This window comes from Temnothorax curvispinosus, unplaced genomic scaffold (genome assembly GCF_003070985.1).
Source record: "Temnothorax curvispinosus isolate PA1 unplaced genomic scaffold, ASM307098v1 QBEX01010630.1, whole genome shotgun sequence".
Classification (NCBI taxonomy): Eukaryota; Metazoa; Arthropoda; class Insecta; order Hymenoptera; family Formicidae; genus Temnothorax; species Temnothorax curvispinosus.
In genome coordinates, this window is record NW_020220410.1 from 197819 (window position 1) to 216040 (window position 18222).

The following is an 18222-nucleotide window of genomic DNA, read 5'->3' on the forward strand; positions in this document are numbered from 1 at the left end:
TAAGACGAGTGAAAACGAGGAGTTTTGATTGTGATTTATAAGGGCGCCAGAACGTATAAACACGCTACTGACAAGAAACGGTAAAAGGATACGTTTGAGAGAGAGATGAGACAAAGATACGCTTGGGAGAGACGGCAAAGCAACGCACAGTGGAAGGATATGCATTTACTAGCGACAGAGGCGGATTTTATAATTTCCTTCTTTACCTATACAATGATTTTAAAAAAATACCATCTTCTCTGAGAAAGATTAAAAGCTTGCTTGTTAAACTGATTAAATTAATTTTTAATTTATACTGATTTCGATTTTGTCGATCTGATTTCGACTACGTGCAAATTTTAAATAGTTCAATCGGGATTATATTAATTAAATTAATGTCGAATTTTATTCCCTTACTTCGAGAGAAAGGGAATTACACCACAAAGGAAAATCACAGGACACCTAATAACAACAAATGACAAATTTAATTAAATGCTGTACACTATTAAATTCATAGTATCAAATTACACTCAATTTGAGCCATTTTTAACCGTTCCTATATAATCGTCGCCATTGTTCCTATTCAGTAATGTCATTAATTTAATTGAAACAATATATAAATTTAACTAAACCAATGGAGTTAAAATGAATACTGTTTATATGTTAAAATAATAAATTTCGACGCACATGATAGTTAAAAATAACAAATAAGTGTTATTTAACTCAAGGTATTGATTTAAATTTCATCCTTTAATATTTAATAATATACTTATTCGACGTGCATTACCTTAGAAATTAAAGAATTTATTTTTGTTGTGCAAATTCTGGTAAACGATATCGTCGATTTGATGGACATCTCGCGCGCACATTGAGGCTTACGTAACGTATGTTTTTATTTCGAATCGTGTAAAACAGCACTTGGGGCAGGTAGCTCGGCCGACGTAGGGCGACGTGCTCGTAAGAGCCTATAGGGGCGAGACGGAACGCAATGTTGCTTGTCGACGGCGGACGGCGGCGGATGAAAGACGGGACGGGAAAGGGTCGGTCGGAGAGGTGTGCGACGGGAAGTGGGGGCAGAGCGGCCACGGAGCGTGGCTGCTCATCAGTTCGCCCGGAAACGCGGCGCTGGAAGGATGCGTGTCGCTTCTTGCGAACGTTCCGTACACGTGGCCGCGAACGTCGTTCCTTCTTTCCTCGCGCCGACGCCTTCCGGTAGAATCGTGTGCACGTGTGTGTGTGTGTGTGTGTATATAGGTGTATGTGTATGTATGCGTGTGAGAGCAGCCAAGTGTAATGCGGTCTAACTTCTAGCGTGCTCCAGCGACCACCGTGATAGCCGACGCTGGCGAACGGAGTAATGGTCAGCTTCAAGAACAACAACGTATCCAGGTATTTCGCTCGGTGTACTCGTACGGATTCGTCCGGTCGACCACTGCGAGAGGGAAACCCTTTTAGTATACGCGAGGGGATTAAACAGTTTGGAGTAAACGGTTTATCGATCGAAAAGCGAAGTTACGCGAGCCGTATTACATAATTTCAATATTGACTCGCGAAAAAATCGCGGAAGGCAAATTCTTTTTAACATCGGGATTTTTATTATTATATACACAATTTTCAATTTTGTGACGTTAAAAAAACCAGGAGATTCTTTTCAACGTCAGAATGAAAACCGCACCCGCCAAAATTGTTTTTATCCGATTAGCAGGCTCGCCTTTGTAATGCGAATATCGGAGGCAAGTGCCCGGCGCGCTTTGTTTCCCGGAGTAAAAAAATTATGCGGCATCTCGCCGCATTCCACGCATTCCACTGAATTAAATAATTTCCAATTTAATTTTTCATTAACGGCCGCGATTAGCCGCGCGTTGAATATCCTTGTAAAATATAAATTGTCGAGCAAACTCGTTCGCAGGAGTGCGTCGAAAACAATTCCACACGATGGCGAGATTATTCGTTGCAGCAACGAATAATCGGTTTACGCGCTGCATATTTAACGCACGCTTGAAACGGTGCGGCGTTGGCGTACCGCGTAAAAAATTCACTCGGTTGCGTTAGAATTTACACATCGACGGGCGAGGGGACGTGACGGACGAAAGGGTTGTGCGGTCGCGTGCGTCCTGCAAAAAGAATTTCTCATTTTGAACAATATTCGCAGTGTGGACAGACCCCGACGACCGACGTGTCCGGTAGGACGCGCGAGGATTCCGCATACGGCGGTCGTTCTTCCGCAGCAATAGCGCGAATTCCAGCCGTGGTTCGGAGTATTCCGATTGGAAAGCCGGGTTTAATGGCGAGCGCGAATATCGAGATTGCGCACGTCGATACGCCATTTGGCACGGCTAATCTGTATTAACGCGAACGAAATGAGAAGAGACGCACGTTGATCGCCGAATTCAACCGTCCGTTCGGAATATAATCCTCGGAATTAACGCTCGTCGCGATTTAATGATCGAGAGATCGCGATATTTTCGCGATTAGATGGTTTGGCGGTTTATTTGTTATTAAAAGTAATACCCAATGCAACATCCAAAAAGTATAACGTCCAATAAAAACGCGGCGAGGGAACAGGAGTATTTTCAATTTAAAAATACGCGGTAACAAGAGAGGAGAAAAAAAGAACACGTAGGATCTTCGAGACCACCGCCGTGACAACCCGGCGTATTGGAGCGGCGCCATTAAGGTCAAGTATAGAATGGTCTCCTTGTCTAAAGTTGGAAAGCTACGCCTTCGGCAGGGTGCCGAACATCGAGCATATGCTCGCCGCATGCGAGCGAAATGACTCGTGATGCTGCGACAAATCGCATCCCCCGCGTGCATCCCTCGATACAGGGATCTATAAACCGCTCCCCCACAATGTCGCGTTCTCTTTTAGACTTACATAAAAGTGCAAAGATTTCGTCGTATTTCAACAAACGAGGTCAGATCTGCAAGCGCAGATCTGTACGTTACACACTTCTTATCTATTAAGTATTTGAACTGACTCATCAACACGTATTAATTGCAGGCTTGTTAACTATACGATAGATAAATTTTATCTGACTGTAGACTGTAGTAAATTTTATCTAAAGGTCGTAAATCGGTATTGTTTGTCGGAGGAGATGTTCGCGCCTCGAAAGCGGAAATTATTTGTATGACATCGTTTCGATTGGAAAGGTGTTCAAACATCGGGAGACCTGTTAGGGCCACCTTCTGGCCGTCCTGGACGGTAATTTCCAGTCAAGCAGCATCTGCCGTGGAAGCCAATGCCCGCATCGACGTCGATACCTCGCCGTCAGCTTCCGATTATCATACTTTTCCCTTTCTGCCTCGCCTCGTTTTTTTTTTCCACGTTCACGTCGCGCGGTCGTTTCGATGCAAAAGTTAACGTACGGCAGCACGAGTTGTCGACGATCACTTAACACGAAGTATGGTCTTATCGTCAATGATAACGTCAGAATAAAGTGAATTTCCACAAGATTGAATCTTTCTCTCTCTTTCTCTCTGTTTCTTTTGTAAGATGTTATTGCCACTGCTATCGACATTGCGAAATAAAACCAAGAATGAATTTCTCTGACAACGCGCGATTACTCTTAAATCTTAGTTTACTATGCGTTGTTGCTTTTCACGATGACAGCTGCTATCTAAAATGGTAGAGACCATTTAAGATAGTGATTCTCAACCTCTCGTATTCAAAATCTTTTTCTGAAAATCGGAGTGGTATAAAATGTACGCTTTTAAACACGTCACAGTTTTAAATTTTAATTATTCTATATAAAATAAACATTGATTAAAAATGCAATTAGGAATGGAAGATTAAAAAATTATTAGTATTGTAATCAATTGATAATAATTTTTAATTAATTATATTTTTATTGGGAAGTATTGAAGATTTTCAAAGTAATCGAAATGTGAGAAAAGTATATATATAGGTACCTATATTTCCTCTTGTCATCAAGAAGGATAAAAAATGTAGCAGATATCGTTGTAGAATTTTTATTATGCATGAATGTGTTTCGATCTTCTAAAGCGTTACAAACGATTGAATCGTTGTGAATTGAGGTTGAAAAATTTTACCGGTATGGAAGAAATTGATTCTGAGAAGATCACGTTGATTTCATGAATGTCACCACGCGACAATGCGTGATCTTATGAAAGACGGGATCACCGCAGTATTGAAGTAAACAATTTAAGGTTTCTTCAAGTTTTTGTAATGTTCTCGGACTTGAACGAATAAGTTCTTTTTCTTGGGACTTTCTGACATCGATATTTTTAATGTAAACAAATTTTTTTATAATCAACTTTAATTCTAGAACAAGTTTGTGACAAATAGTGACAAATTTATCCTCTGTAGTTTAATAAATTTATAAAGATATACGGTATTTAACAATTTTAGAATATTCTGTTGTGTTTCATATTACACAAAAGATATCGATTTCAGACTGCATTTTTGCATTAGACCGCAGTATGTCAAATTAAATTTAATATCAACGTACTGTTATTAAATTTAATATCATCTATGTGAAAGTCTTTTCATATAAAATGCCTCCAAACGCAAAACTTAACGCTTCAGCCCTCGTTTATAACTGCACAACGACTGTTGTAAAGAAAAAATAAAGCGAAAGTTTGGCGTTCAGCAGTCTTCCTCGTCTTTCGATTTGCGTCTTACGTCGTGCGTCATTCTCCGCACGTTCCTTTTTTTTCTATAGAATTTTTGCGGAGAACGCGAGTCGTAATTTTTCGGCCGTAAAATGTTAAGTTCGAGGCGCACGCTCTGCGGTCTGGAATAAAGCGTGTCTTTGCCGTCACTTTGAAACATTCATACGCGCAGAAATACCTTACAATCTTCCCTCTTGTCTCGATCCCGGTTTTGCTCGTTTGCCCTTCTTCTTGTCGCCCGACTCTCATAACTTATTGTAGCACGAGCGTGCTACATCGGGCGAATTTCGCGAATACACGAAACGCTCCTCGCGTTTTTCCGTGACTTCTCGTTAAACATTTGCGCGACGAACCCTTTCAGGAACCCTCGCACGACGGTCTTGAATTACGTCGCGACTACCGGTGGATTCGCGGCGGATGTAGAGCTTGCATTTTTAAGCTCTCCGTGTCGATCCAAACTCTCATTCTTCGCCAATGGTTCAGATGTAACGAATATTTGGTTCAACTTTCCTTAACCTTTTACAAAAATTCCGTGTCCGAAAATCAAAAGGATTAGGTCCAAGATTATCGTTGCTGAAATGTCCAAGTCATGGTAACCAGAAAGAAACGCAAGCTTTACACACAATAAAAAAATAATAAAATAGAAATTGGGTGGCGTTCTTAGAAAAATCTGTCTAAATAATGATAAACAGAATAATACGAGTCAAACGCAAATATCCATGCGGCAATGCAGTACCAGGTGTTACGAGAGCGCTTCAATTTTTCTTTGATCTTCCGCAAACAAAGTATTAAAGACGATATTCTTGCTTTGGTTGAAGAGGAATCGAATAAAGGCTGAAACGTTCCGCAATTCCCAACGGTACTTTACTTTAATTGGAGAAGATCCGAGTAAAGGTTGAAATGTTCCGCTGTTTACAACACAGTTGGTGCTGTATCATTACGCAGATGTCTGCGTATATACTGACTTGTGTTGTGACCCGCTCATCCTTATTGAAGTTTCATACATTGCGGAACGAATTAAATTTCAGCCAAAATTTCCAAACACGATTGTTTAAAAAAACACAATGCGTGTGTAGGTATGTAGTAAATTTAAATGAATTTATTATTTTCTGACTGGAAATCATTTAAATAAATACCGAATTTTTAGACAACTTTACGAGTTTTGATCTAACTGGCGGAATTATTAACTTAATTGATCTTGAAAGTGCGCATCCACTTAATTCTACGCAGACGCATCTCTGGGAAGCATATTTTTGAAGTTGTTCATCATTCCGTTGTTCGAATAATTGAAAACGGGAAGGATATACCCGCGTGTACCGTGTTGAATTAGTCGTACATGTTTATTCTCGTTCACCTAATTACTCGGCGATTCACTGTTACACGCACGGGTCTTAATAACGGCCGACGCTATGTCTAATTACTCTCTTTCGCGAAACGCACGTCGGTCTTCATCTTGTCCAAAGCATCGCTATTCTTAGAACATTGCGCCCTCTCGGCTTCATTACAGCACGTCGGAACGCGTACTCCAGTCGATGATGGTATGCGATCAAAGTTTGCCTCGCGGCAATCATTATCGTCTATTAAAAACTCATCGAACTCATCAGCGAAGTTTCGTCGTCTTATGAGAAATTTTTAGTCGCTCCGTTAGACGAATAAAGCTTGAATCGAGTCCTGATAGAGCTCCGTGTGAAAACCATTGCGTCCATTATACGTACACCGGACACATACGTTTTTCCCCCCTTTTTTTATCGGCCGACTAAATGATAGCGGCACGACAGAAAGCGGGAGGATTGTTCGGTGGCAGATAAGAATCCCACATTTGTTAAGGAGACCTTACTCGCTCCTTTTGACATTTCCGGTTGGGAATTTCACGTGCTACGATAAACCTTATCTGTCTGTGAGAAACGTTATATTTACGAACCCAATTGTTATATATATAAAACACGCTTTTTTGCCTCTTCTTATTGAACATTTACATTGAGTGACGCGAAAATGATTAAATTTATGAAATGTCGATTTGCAAGAGTTTACAAATACCTTGTTTGCATTTATGGAATGATCAATAATCATATTTCTATATTATATCTCATTAATACATTTATGCGGATCAAGAGATGACGCATCTTTCTCACTCAGAGGGCAAATTTACATTTGTCAGAAAATCTGCTAATTAGTGTATTAATACTTTCGCTCGTAAACAGACATCAAAATTGCGACAAATATGTATATATAATATGGAAATGTCTGAAATAAACAATGAAGCTTTCCGGAAGGAGACTATTGTGCATACAACCCCTGCCTAGAATTTCAGAATAAAGGGGGCCCAGGTGCGATGGTGTTTCGCGACCGGATGTAACGAACGTCCCGCTGCATACAATTACTAGCAGGTGTGAAAACAAATCGAATCCCAAAAAATCCACATTGAAAGAAAGAGTTTCATTATCTCTTTTTATTTGTGAAAAAAAGTTTTTGAACCAACGATCGTTCGACTTATATATATATATAAAAAATAAATTACGATGATGAAGAACGTTAATTTACATTCATCATTTAAAGAACAGATTATTTTATTTTAAAAGCCAGAATTCGGTAATTTCAATGAAACGAGTTTTATGAAAAAATTACTCAAGCATAAATTCACAATTGTAGCGGGAAAATATGATGTAACAAAAATTTTTGCGTGGTTTTGTATAATGTTAACTTTATTGGTATTTTTTTTTAATAACTCCACGAAAATACGATTTTTTTTATTATATGATTCTTCCCAATTATTCTGCATATACGAGTAAGCTTAACTCAAAAAGTCAATATTACAAGAGATATTTCATATTTTATTCCGATATTCTCACATAAAATATTATACAAAATATCTATTTTCTAATAACATTAATTTAATATTTTCATGTACATTATGTACAAAATAAGATGAATGATTGATATGAACAAAACATAATAATTATTTTTAAAAATTATGTAATTGTGTGCGGTCAAGAAAACATATATTTGTAAATTTTTCTTAATTGCAATTATGTACTTATGTCTAGCAATTTATCTTATTATTTCACGTATAAAAGTATCAAAGTGAAATCGAAAACTAAATGTTTTACGAATTATTCACATTTCATTCTGGCACATTTAGACATAAGATATAAAATATCTCATGTCAAACTTTTTGATAATCTTATCTTAATACTTTTATAAGTAGAATATCTAAAGGAAGCATATTACACGAAAACGTGACATGATCCCATTTTTTAAAATATCGATAACGTTGATATCTTACGAAAAATGCGTGAATAATTTGTTTCATGTATCATATTTTTTTTTTTAAATTGTAAAACATTTGAGAAATCGTTTAAGCAACTTTTTCATAAAATTTCCTTCTTCGGAATTATTTAGTAACTTTTAAAATAGAACATCCTGTATATTTCTTTTTACGGATCTATATCTCTTCCCTCTCATTACTGACGGTGAAAAATGTTTCTTATCTTTAGAACTTATCTAGCTGATATTGCTCGATAAACCGACAAATTGAAATATACAGAAAGGTCATGACGCCATCACTAAAATAAACATCACCGTTGGTGCGAAAAGGATTTGAAATACGTGTTTGATCCGATAATACTTTATCGATCGGATAAGAATTAGAACTCTTTAAATTGATTACGAGAGGAACATATATACGGCAAACACAATTTCGCGGTCGAAAGAAACAAGAAAAGAAAAAGGTATAAAACAGTACGACTTCAAATATTAACTAATTTAAGCGGCATTTCGAATGTTTTATTTATTGTTACATGAAATTTATGGGATTGCGCGGGACTTAAGAGATTTTTATTCCCGCGCGTATAACTTTTGTAAATAATTTATTACAAGACGGGAAAAGGCTGAATCTCTTTGTTTTTTGCGCATTGAGATAATAAATTTATTCTGTTTTTCTAGTATAAATAAGTTTAAAGTAAAATACATTCTCTATCCATACAAACACCAAAATTTTACCTATCACGTTCTGATATTATAAAAAAAAATTATTCTGATTTTTGCAAAAAGTACTACTGAAATAATTTAAATGAATCATGCGACACTTCAATTATATCTGCTCGAAATTGTTGCTCGATTTTCGCGGCTCTTATCTTGCGCTGGATATTACCGACGGTAGACGCTTTGCTGCACGATCGACCATTGGTAGGGCCTCATCTGTACCCGGTACATACCCGGTGGGAAAAGAATAACCGCGCGAGAGTTCCAGTATCGATCCCCTTGACCAACGTCTTTTTCCCGTTGATGTTTCAGCGAGCAGTCAACGCCACATCGCCATCTGCCTGGGACTCTGCGAGGTTCCCTGAGCCATTCTCATAATCACCATCACAATCATCCCCACAGACATGAACTACCACCGTCGACGTACCTCACACCCCCACCACCACCAGCAGCGTCGAGTTACATCACGGTGCAGCGCGGCTGCGCTCTGCATTCGAGGTGAGTCACACCCGGTATATGCTCTCGCGATAGATACTCTCTCTCTCTCTGTATCCCTCCGGACCGGTTTGAGGAGCTGATGAATTTGGCACTAATTTGCTCTGCGAGTGTCAATAGACAGTTTATTTCACTTTCATGAGACGACTTCTTGAAAGTTTACATTTTTTATCTGCACAGATTTTGAAATCATAGAGAAGTGGAGGATTGTAAGGGAATTACTCTCTTTTCTCTGAGATTATTCAGACTGATCCTTTTACGGCCTTTATATGTAAAAGCTGCGCAAGAAATCCCGAATAAGCCCTAGAAAAGGATTAGAGTATTATATATTGTAAAATGCTTCTATTTTCTAACATGATTCACAAGTATGTTTAACAAGCAATTTTTATCATTACTATTCAACTATTAATTTTGCTACGTAATGAATCTTTATAATCTTCCGTTATTATAGTCTCCAGAAATGAGTCTTATAACTTTCATTCCATGATTGTAATAAAATGTATGTAAAAAAAGAAGAAAACTATAGATGCCATATATAAAACGAAACACGTTAAAGACAGCATACCCCTTTTCAGTATGATGGTTACACGTACCTCTCGATAAAAAGAGAAATATATAAGAATGAGACTCGTTCTTTCCGCGAAATGCTTGCTATTCAAAGCAGTATGCGCAGTCTGACAGGGAAAATACGAACGGATAGCGTTGCTTGCTTGTTGCGGATTCTACGATAGCACGATGAGGCCTTTTATTCGGAAATGCGCCGCGGATGATCGATCACGTCGCGTGTTCAGCAACAATTCACTTCGAGAGTTGGAGGTTCTTGATAGCATTAGATTTTAATTACGACTTTGATCACGTCGCTCTATTATTATTTCACTCTATTGTCGATTACGGTTCTCTTTGCATTGTCGAACGTCTATTCAATTTACAACATCTATAGCGAAGTACTTTGTTATTTCAAACAGAGGATCAATCATTTTCGTTTTAAAAACAAATACATGTTTGGGTGTAGTTGATAATTTATACGCGAGCTATATATAATTTAACAAATATTTTTTCCTGCTATTTTCCCAATTGGAAAAAAATCACTGGCAATTTTATTAAATCGGCTATAAAAATACATATATCTGTGTCAAGTTCGAGATGTCCGAGGAATTGATTTAAAGGGCAGTGTTACATAAAAAGGCGAGTGATGTATCGGGGATGTTTAAATATACGCGCATCTAAATCTTGCAAGCTGTACCACTGGCGATCAAAAGCGACGTAATTCCGATTTCTGTATTCACCGTAAGCAATCCCCGTGTCCTTCAAACGCGACGGCTTTCGAAATACACGCGCGGCGAGCGAAAAATCGGGTCCGCGGATCACATTTTCCCGGCGCCGCCGCCGGCCGGGGGGATTACGGAAGGGTTTCCGATATGCGTACAAATCAGCCGAGTTGCTCGTACTGTATACATACAGTAACTTGCCGAGCGAATCCCTCTCGCCTTTCGCGTGCCGTGATAAAGGAAATAAAGAGGTTCTTGTCGCCCTGCCCCACTTCGTCCTCCTTTATTCCCCTTTATTCCCTTCCACTCGCGGCGCCGTTTAAATCATCAACCGGATGGGAGAGAGAGCCGCCGCTCTTCTCTTTTTGCTATCCCTTCGAGCTTAGCGCGTTTAATTTTCTATTTAATAACGCCGCGATATCGATTCTCGATTAATGATGGTGGATTTCGCGGATTACCTATGGATTCTTTAGTAAACCCGGGATAGATTCTGCGCGGCGTGGATACATATTTTATAAAATATCTCACCTTATACTTCTTTTAATTTTCTTGTTTGCGTTAAGTGCTTTATCGTGCAAGACTCGTTATCGCAAACGATGTTTCCGATGACTGAAAATACCGCAAGCGTCGTTTAACGCGGCACGGAGACCCGCGTTTCCGATAACGACCTCGCTCTCGTTCGTGTACATAAGCCACCTAGAAATTAGATCGACGCAGTTCGCATTAATGATGAAAGTAAGAAGGATTCTGAGTTTGAAGAAAGTGGTCGAAGAACTTGCTCAACCCTCCTTCTCCCCTTTTCGAAGCAGCCCCGAGAGTTTTCCTCGCTGCTCGACGTTAAATCTCGCGCAGCATCGGCATTTTTGTCGGACGGATCCCATCAGCTTCTTTAATTTCTCAACTGCCAGGTCTCACCGTAGCTCATCCGGTCGATGTCGCTCTATGATGTTCGCGAGAAACGGAAAACCGCGTTACTGTTGCAGAAAACCGCGAATGAGTCGAAGGGTAATAGCGCTCACGTAGAGTAGACTCGATACCAGCGAGTAACAATCGTAATAACCGTTGCGTTTTCAAACTAATTGGACATATAAATTGCGATAAACGGCGGCGCGTTGCCCGAGAGAACGTTTTGACACGTTTCTAACGCGGTTCCGGTGTCGCGACTTCAAGCGACGGACGTATCTGGATGGATTCTGCCCGTCCGGCGAGGGAGCGGCAAAAATAAGAGAATGAATCTATGATTAATGCTTCGTCGTAAAACTTACAAGCAATATTTCCTCCGGAATTTCGCGATTTTTGCGTTATACCCGCGAACAAAGGGACGCGAAATTAATTTTTGTGACCGTGTTGCCCGTCGCACTTCGCTATCCGTTTGCACGCTCGCTCGTGAGCGCGTGGTGAGTTTCGGCTTTAATTTCCACGCGGGTCGATTCGTCGTAATTTCTGCATGCGCGGTAATCCATTCGCAAAACGTATCTCGCGACGCGCCCCGCGAAACGGGGAACCCCACTGTCGCGGAGCTTTGTATAAGTGCGTGCCGTAAGTTTATCCGTCGTGGCGTCTCCACCATAACGGCGCCGAGAGTCTCGTCGCGCCATTACTTTTCATCCCTTATCCCTTCTTCCTTTTATCATCGCTCTCCCCGTCGACGGTGGGAATGCTTCGTTATCCTACGCTTTAGAAGCTCTCGCTTTCGGTTCTTCCGCGACAATAGAATAATTCAATTGTACGTATAATACAATAATAGGGGCTTCTTATTCATGGTCGGTATACTCCTCATTTGAGTTTTGAGTTTCCTGTTTTGTACTTAGAGATACTGTGACGCTATTAGATTGTTCGTCGAGAATCGGTTGAGTTATTTTTATGGTGCAGAATTGTGTCTTTGACGCTTGAGATTGTATAGCTTTTACCCTTTTGTCACCGTATCCATTTTAATCACGGTATCTTCTGCCTTGTATTAACATGTGCATTTATATATGCAAACGTAACCAAATTGTTACGATTTTACGATATAAAAAATAATCTCCGAAAGCATATCATGTTTAATTCATCGTACTTAGGATTTTGATCATAAAATATCAATTGAGAATATTCTAAAACATTATTAAAGTTATTTTTAATATTTTTCAGCAAAATATTAAATAATGTATTATAATCGTTTATTCACAGCAACTTATAAAAGCATGAATATTTCTGAATTTAAAAATTCCACTTTTTTAAATTTACATATAATCTTGCGGACTACAGATTAATACGTCTCGTGACGAAAAGGTGCAGTTATGTCATGGAGTGTCAAAAGCACACGCGTGCATTCTCCCTTCCTTTCTCCCCCCTCTCTCTCTCTCTCTCTCTCTCTCTCTTCCTTTCTCCTTATGATGTCGACGCGTCGCCATCTCCTTTCTTCATCTTCCTTCACGGGCGACTGATAACATGTGATTAACGTCCTCGTTATCCGTCACGCCCGGGCACCAATTCTTCGCTCTTGCGTCCCTCCCCCCTTTGTCCCCGACCCTTCGTTTCTGCCGTCCGCAATAGGTTCGACCTGGACGGGTTTCGCTTACTCTCGTGGAAATTTCGCTTCCGTCCCCATTTCTCGGTTCCCATTTCTCTCTTTCCACCTTTCTGCGGTACCGTTCCCGCGTCCCACCTGTCGTCCACGCGCCGTTAAACGACAGAGCACGAGGGGACGATGACGACGATGAAAAGAAAAATGCGCGCTCCGCGACGAAATTACCGCGAGCTCCAGACGCTTCGTCACTTTTCACCACGGCGATTAAATATCCTCGGCTTCAACGGAGCCGGCGGAAATTTACGCCGTGTCTTTCCGCCGGCTCCGCTCTCTCTCTCTCTCTCTCTCTCTCTCTCGGTTTTCTTCGACGTAGGGATCGAGCCACACGCGAAATTAAACACGATGGAGGGACCGGGAACGCCGGCAACTCGGAAAAGCGGTTTATCGATCTTCGACGAAATAACAAAACGAGACACGTTAATCGATATGTGCAGGGTGACTAGTCGCTTTTGAACATGATTAAGATTAACGATTTGGGATTACTTTTCGGATACAAACGTAAGATAATTTTTATTTCACTGCTCGCCATTCAACGTACGATATACTATTCTCGTAGCATAAAAAAATTTTTTAACGCAGTAAGTATATCTATAGATAATGCATTTTTTTAAGTAATTATTTTACACGAATATACGCGAATATGCAAAGATCGTCGCTGATTAATATAATTTCAGTCAACGTAATTGATAATCTCTTAATACGCTTACTCCGCGCGCGTCGCTATATAATCTCTCATTAATCTTTCGCAAGTCTTTCAACGCAGCAGAGTGAATCTTCGATTAATCCATCAGAGATCGCAGTAATCTCCAGTTCGTTAAAAAAAATACAAGACAGATCATAATTCCGCGCGAGCATTGTGCTTTGTATAGACGCAGCTAATAGCGAGACTCGAACAAGACAAGGATAGAATCTGCGGAAACTGCACTGGCGAGAAGACTCGTCAAACGGGCGAAAACGTAATGGAAGAAGAGAGAAAGGGGGATGGAGTTGCGAAAGGGTTTCCATTCGATCGGGTCTTATCGGTCAGTCGGTGGCATCGCTCTCCCAGGGCGCGCTGTTCCAATCGCTTCGTGCCAGGTCCGAACGATGCCATGCATCACTGGGACCCAGGACGACGGTCGAGGACCATCTCGTCCTTTATTTCACTCCTCGCATGGAAATGTCCGGCGAAATGTCCCCGTATCTTTCCGTCACGTGTCCACGAGGCTGAAAGCTTCCAGATGCGTGCTTTCTGTCCGTGAAAATGTTTCAACGTTTCCGCGAACGCGAAGACGCCGCGCGGGAGCGACGTAAATTTCTTAGTACGCTTTTACGACTGGGAGGATGATAGTCTGTGAATGCTCACGATTTTCTCATTTGACTGTAATCCCCGCGAATTATCTACGATGGTACCGTGATGAAAAAGGTTGGGAAAAATTTCTCTCCAAACATCAAATTCATTTAGACGTAAATTTCAGCGTGTTGTTGTTATCTTGGAAAAACATTTCGTCGACTATTCACCTCTAAATTATTTAATATATATATCCTACCTACCATTATTTAATATATATATCACGTAATATCACTAGAATCTCGGTAATCGAATGATAAAGTGTTCGGAAAATTGGAAAATTCAGGTTTGAACTGAAATTATGTTTCTCGTAACAAATAAATTTTTAGTAATTACGAGTGTCTGTCAGATGCGAATTAGCATCTATTAATTATCGAGTAATGTGAATTGTAATTTTGGTAGCATATGACTATACGATTCGACGAAAGATCGACTCAAGTACCTGTATTGTCGAGATAAAGCTAGAAAATTAATATTAGGCCGATAATCCGCGCGATTATGTACAGTCTTCTATTTACTTATTCACAATATTATCCTATTTATTTATCTTTTCTATTTCTTTATTCATGACGTGCTTTAACAATTGAAAAGTGGCCAGCTCCGATCCTAAACGATCCTTGCACATGCAACGAAATTCAGTGAAGAGGATTAACGAAGTCGCATTCCGCTGCGCTAGTAGGCGCGCTGGAATTTGCCGTACCGTAATGTTTCCGCGGGATAGGTCGAAGATGGAAGGGGGAAAACGGTAGTGAACGGCCGGCGCGCGTTGTCTCGAAGTCCATAAATAACTTAAGTCCGGGCTATACATCGTGCTCTCGGGGTGTGTTATTTCCTCCGCGGGATGAAGCATCCCCCGTGTTATCGGGGAGGGGGGAGGGGTCCCGGATATCTCCGGAGAAAGTATCTCATTGTATACGCGGACATTCGGCTATTAACTCTCCGCGAGCGAAAAGACCGGTGTCAGGTGGTATTCGATCCGGTGCGACACACGCCACGGGTGGTATATCCGCCGATGATAGACGGGTTATACAAAAGCTTAGCCGAACGGCGAGCTCGCCGGCAAACAAATTTTATCTTGCGGCGAGGGGGATTATAGGGGGTGGGATTCTCACTCCGCGACTCCACGTCGGTCGACGCACGGTCGTCGTTCACGGTGACGGGTAATCCCTCGGAAGCGCGCGCGTCTCGCTTCCGCACGGGATGATATCCACGGGGATATTCGGGATATTCGGGACACGGTAACTCCTCGCGGCCAAGTCAATCCCGCCCGATCGCCCCGGAGACCAGAACAAACGTTCTGCCTCGACCGCTTTAACCGGGCTTTCGATTATTAATCCACGGACGCGAGCGATACCACGAAGGCGGAGTTTGAAGGCTGGTTAATTAACTGATGCGTTTATATCCGTCGTATCCCCGCGCCGGATCGGTGCAACATCGCGCGCTAATTAATTCCATTCTCATGCGCAACTTTTTAATCCACTTAACGTAATACCGTGTCAACGCGTCGCGCTCGTCCGGCCTCCCGCTTTCTTGCCGCTTTCGGCGCGGGGCGTATTTGTTTTAAGCTCGCTGGGCTGAGATTAGAAGCGATTATCCCCCGCATATTTCCACGGGATTCGTATACTCCCCGGGATATATAAAAAGAGATAACTAAGTAGTAATTACTTTCGTTCACTTCGGGACGGCAGAGAAGTGTTAAAGATTTTTGGAGTATCTGTCGTTGAACTAATAAGGAAAGTTTTCCTACCTTTAATCAGCGCGAAATAAGAACGGATAACGTTAATCCGCGAGGACTTCATTAAAGTAGATATTCTTATTCGAGAATTCTTAAGTAAGATTAAGGATTTCGGTCTCGTGGCTACCGAGAGTCCAAAAGATTTCTCAAGATTCTGCGCTAGTTGGGATTTCTCGTCTCTGATACGAATGTATATGTGCCTTGTGGTACATGGTGTATGCTGCTTCTCGTTCGTCTCAATTTGAGGCCGCGGGAAAGCACGTCTCGGCATCGTGTTTCAGGTGCCAAAGTTCTTCGAGATAACCCAACCCTCGTGCACACAGATCTCGTTATACATATAGATGCAAATGCATTATGCGTACGGCCCTCGCAACATCTATTCGGAAACACGCGCCTCTTGTTGTCCGTCGCCGCGGTTGCAATCCGTATTCATGCACGTGCAGTTTACACAATTATATATATACATATGTATGTATACGTATATTTATATACATGTGCTAAAGCAAATATTAGGATTAAGACGTTATCAGGTTGAAAATTGTAAATACCAATTGGTATTCACAATTATGGATAACGTCTTTATCCTAATATTAGTTTAAGCTGAGGTCTGTTGCAAAAATTATCTCATTACCTCTAAAAAATCTCTTCTACTTTTAGTTATTTCGGTTTTATTTTATTAGATATTAGAGTTGCGGTCACTTCGTATTGAGAAAAATTATTTACTATTATATTATAAATAATTTTGCATATTAACTTGCCATTCTTCCCTTTATCTATTTATCTTTTGCGCGGAAATTTCACACCCGGTGCCACAAACTGAGGACCCGGAACTTGCATACACGTACACATACGTCGTGTGTCGCAGCTTTTACACGACCGCGCGCGTGCGGTCATGCATCTTACTAACGGCGTGTCTCCACGATACATCGCTTTGTGTGGTTAGCTGAAGCTAGTCTGGTATCGTGCTCGGAAAGCGGCAAAGCCATCCACCTTCGCGAGCGGACACCGCGATATAGAATCTCGCTTTAATGTTTTAATAATGGACGCTGTGCATATTTAAGCAAAGATTTTGCGCAAGACTTGGCACGCACGGTTACATCAACGCGATATTAACGTTATGACACGCTATCGGCGCTTCTTGCGCATTCAACTTAATAACTCGAAGAGAGTAAGGAAAAAGACACTTGATGTGATACTCGAATATATATATTAACGAAAATTGCCTTATTATTATCACAGAGAGAATGGACCAGCTCATCGCGGTCAATTTTAACAAGAATAAAAAAGAAAAAGAAAAAATTTGAGAAGAATGCACTTATTACTTCATCTACAGAAGTGACTCTTTTCAAAGAGTTTGAGAAACCTTGATACTTCGCGAATCACATACAATTTGCGCGAGAAGATTTTATCAATATTTTCAATCGCAAATCGTTTAGCATATGTTTTTCAAACATTTATGACAGACCGTAAATGACAAAATTCATCTTTACATCGACAACGCTCTAACGATGTTAAAATAAATTCCGTCCCATTTCTCGTAATTATCTTAAATCCGTAAAGTATTAACGAAGAAAGGGGAGCCGTATACGCTTCGATTTAACGCGAAGTGATCCTTTGGAAATGTCACCGTTGCGCGATCTCCGGTTTAGCGATAACTACCCGCGGAGCGTGTCGTGAATATCAAGTATTTTCCCGAATCAGGAAAACTTGCGAAACTTGTCTTGTGTCTGCTGCAGTGATAACACGGGTGTCGCGGGTGAAAGATGGATCGGTTACGCGAGTGTATTTAATACGGCAATACACACATACACGATCACGCAATGCGCCTCGTATTATTATGTAATTGTGCGGGGGGGGAGGGAGAGTGGAGTTTACGCCGCCTGTACAGCGTTTTACGATTCAATGCGCCCGCAGCCTACAACGATACCGTACGTTATTAACGAATAAAAGACGATATTGCCTACAAACTTTATAGAAGAATACTTGCCGTGCTTCGTGCCCCGGCCGGATAACGAAACATAAAACCACTCGATAAAGACCTTCGATATTACCGGACCCTGAATAAAAAGGTCACTCTTAAACCCAGCCGAACGACCAACGGGGCGCGGAGGATAAAGTTTGAAACTTTTTCAATTTTCGATACCATTACGGGTTTCGATATATTTAATCTCCCTTCTCGAATTGTAAAATTCACGTTCGCCTCGAATCGCGTTAAGCGTTATATCGCGCGTTA

At 40.9% G+C, this 18222-nt stretch overlaps 1 protein-coding gene across 8 annotated transcripts in view; it reads left to right on the forward strand.

The window, feature by feature from the left end:
* Window positions 1-1108: 1108 nt before the first annotated feature.
* The window catches only part of LOC112460563, a 91229-nt gene continuing 74115 nt past the window's right edge, over window positions 1109-18222 (forward strand). For 4 of the 8 annotated variants that reach the window (XM_025025305.1, XM_025025308.1, XM_025025313.1 and 1 more), the window contains exons 1-2: window positions 1110-1368; window positions 8905-9090. In XM_025025305.1, coding sequence (XP_024881073.1) covers window positions 1337-1368; window positions 8905-9090 — 218 coding nt within the window. In that variant the 5' untranslated portion in view covers window positions 1110-1336. Of the gene's footprint in view, window positions 1369-8904; window positions 9091-18222 lie in introns of all 8 variants that reach the window. The other 4 variants (XR_003041453.1, XM_025025307.1, XM_025025309.1 and 1 more) reach the window with 2 other exon arrangements.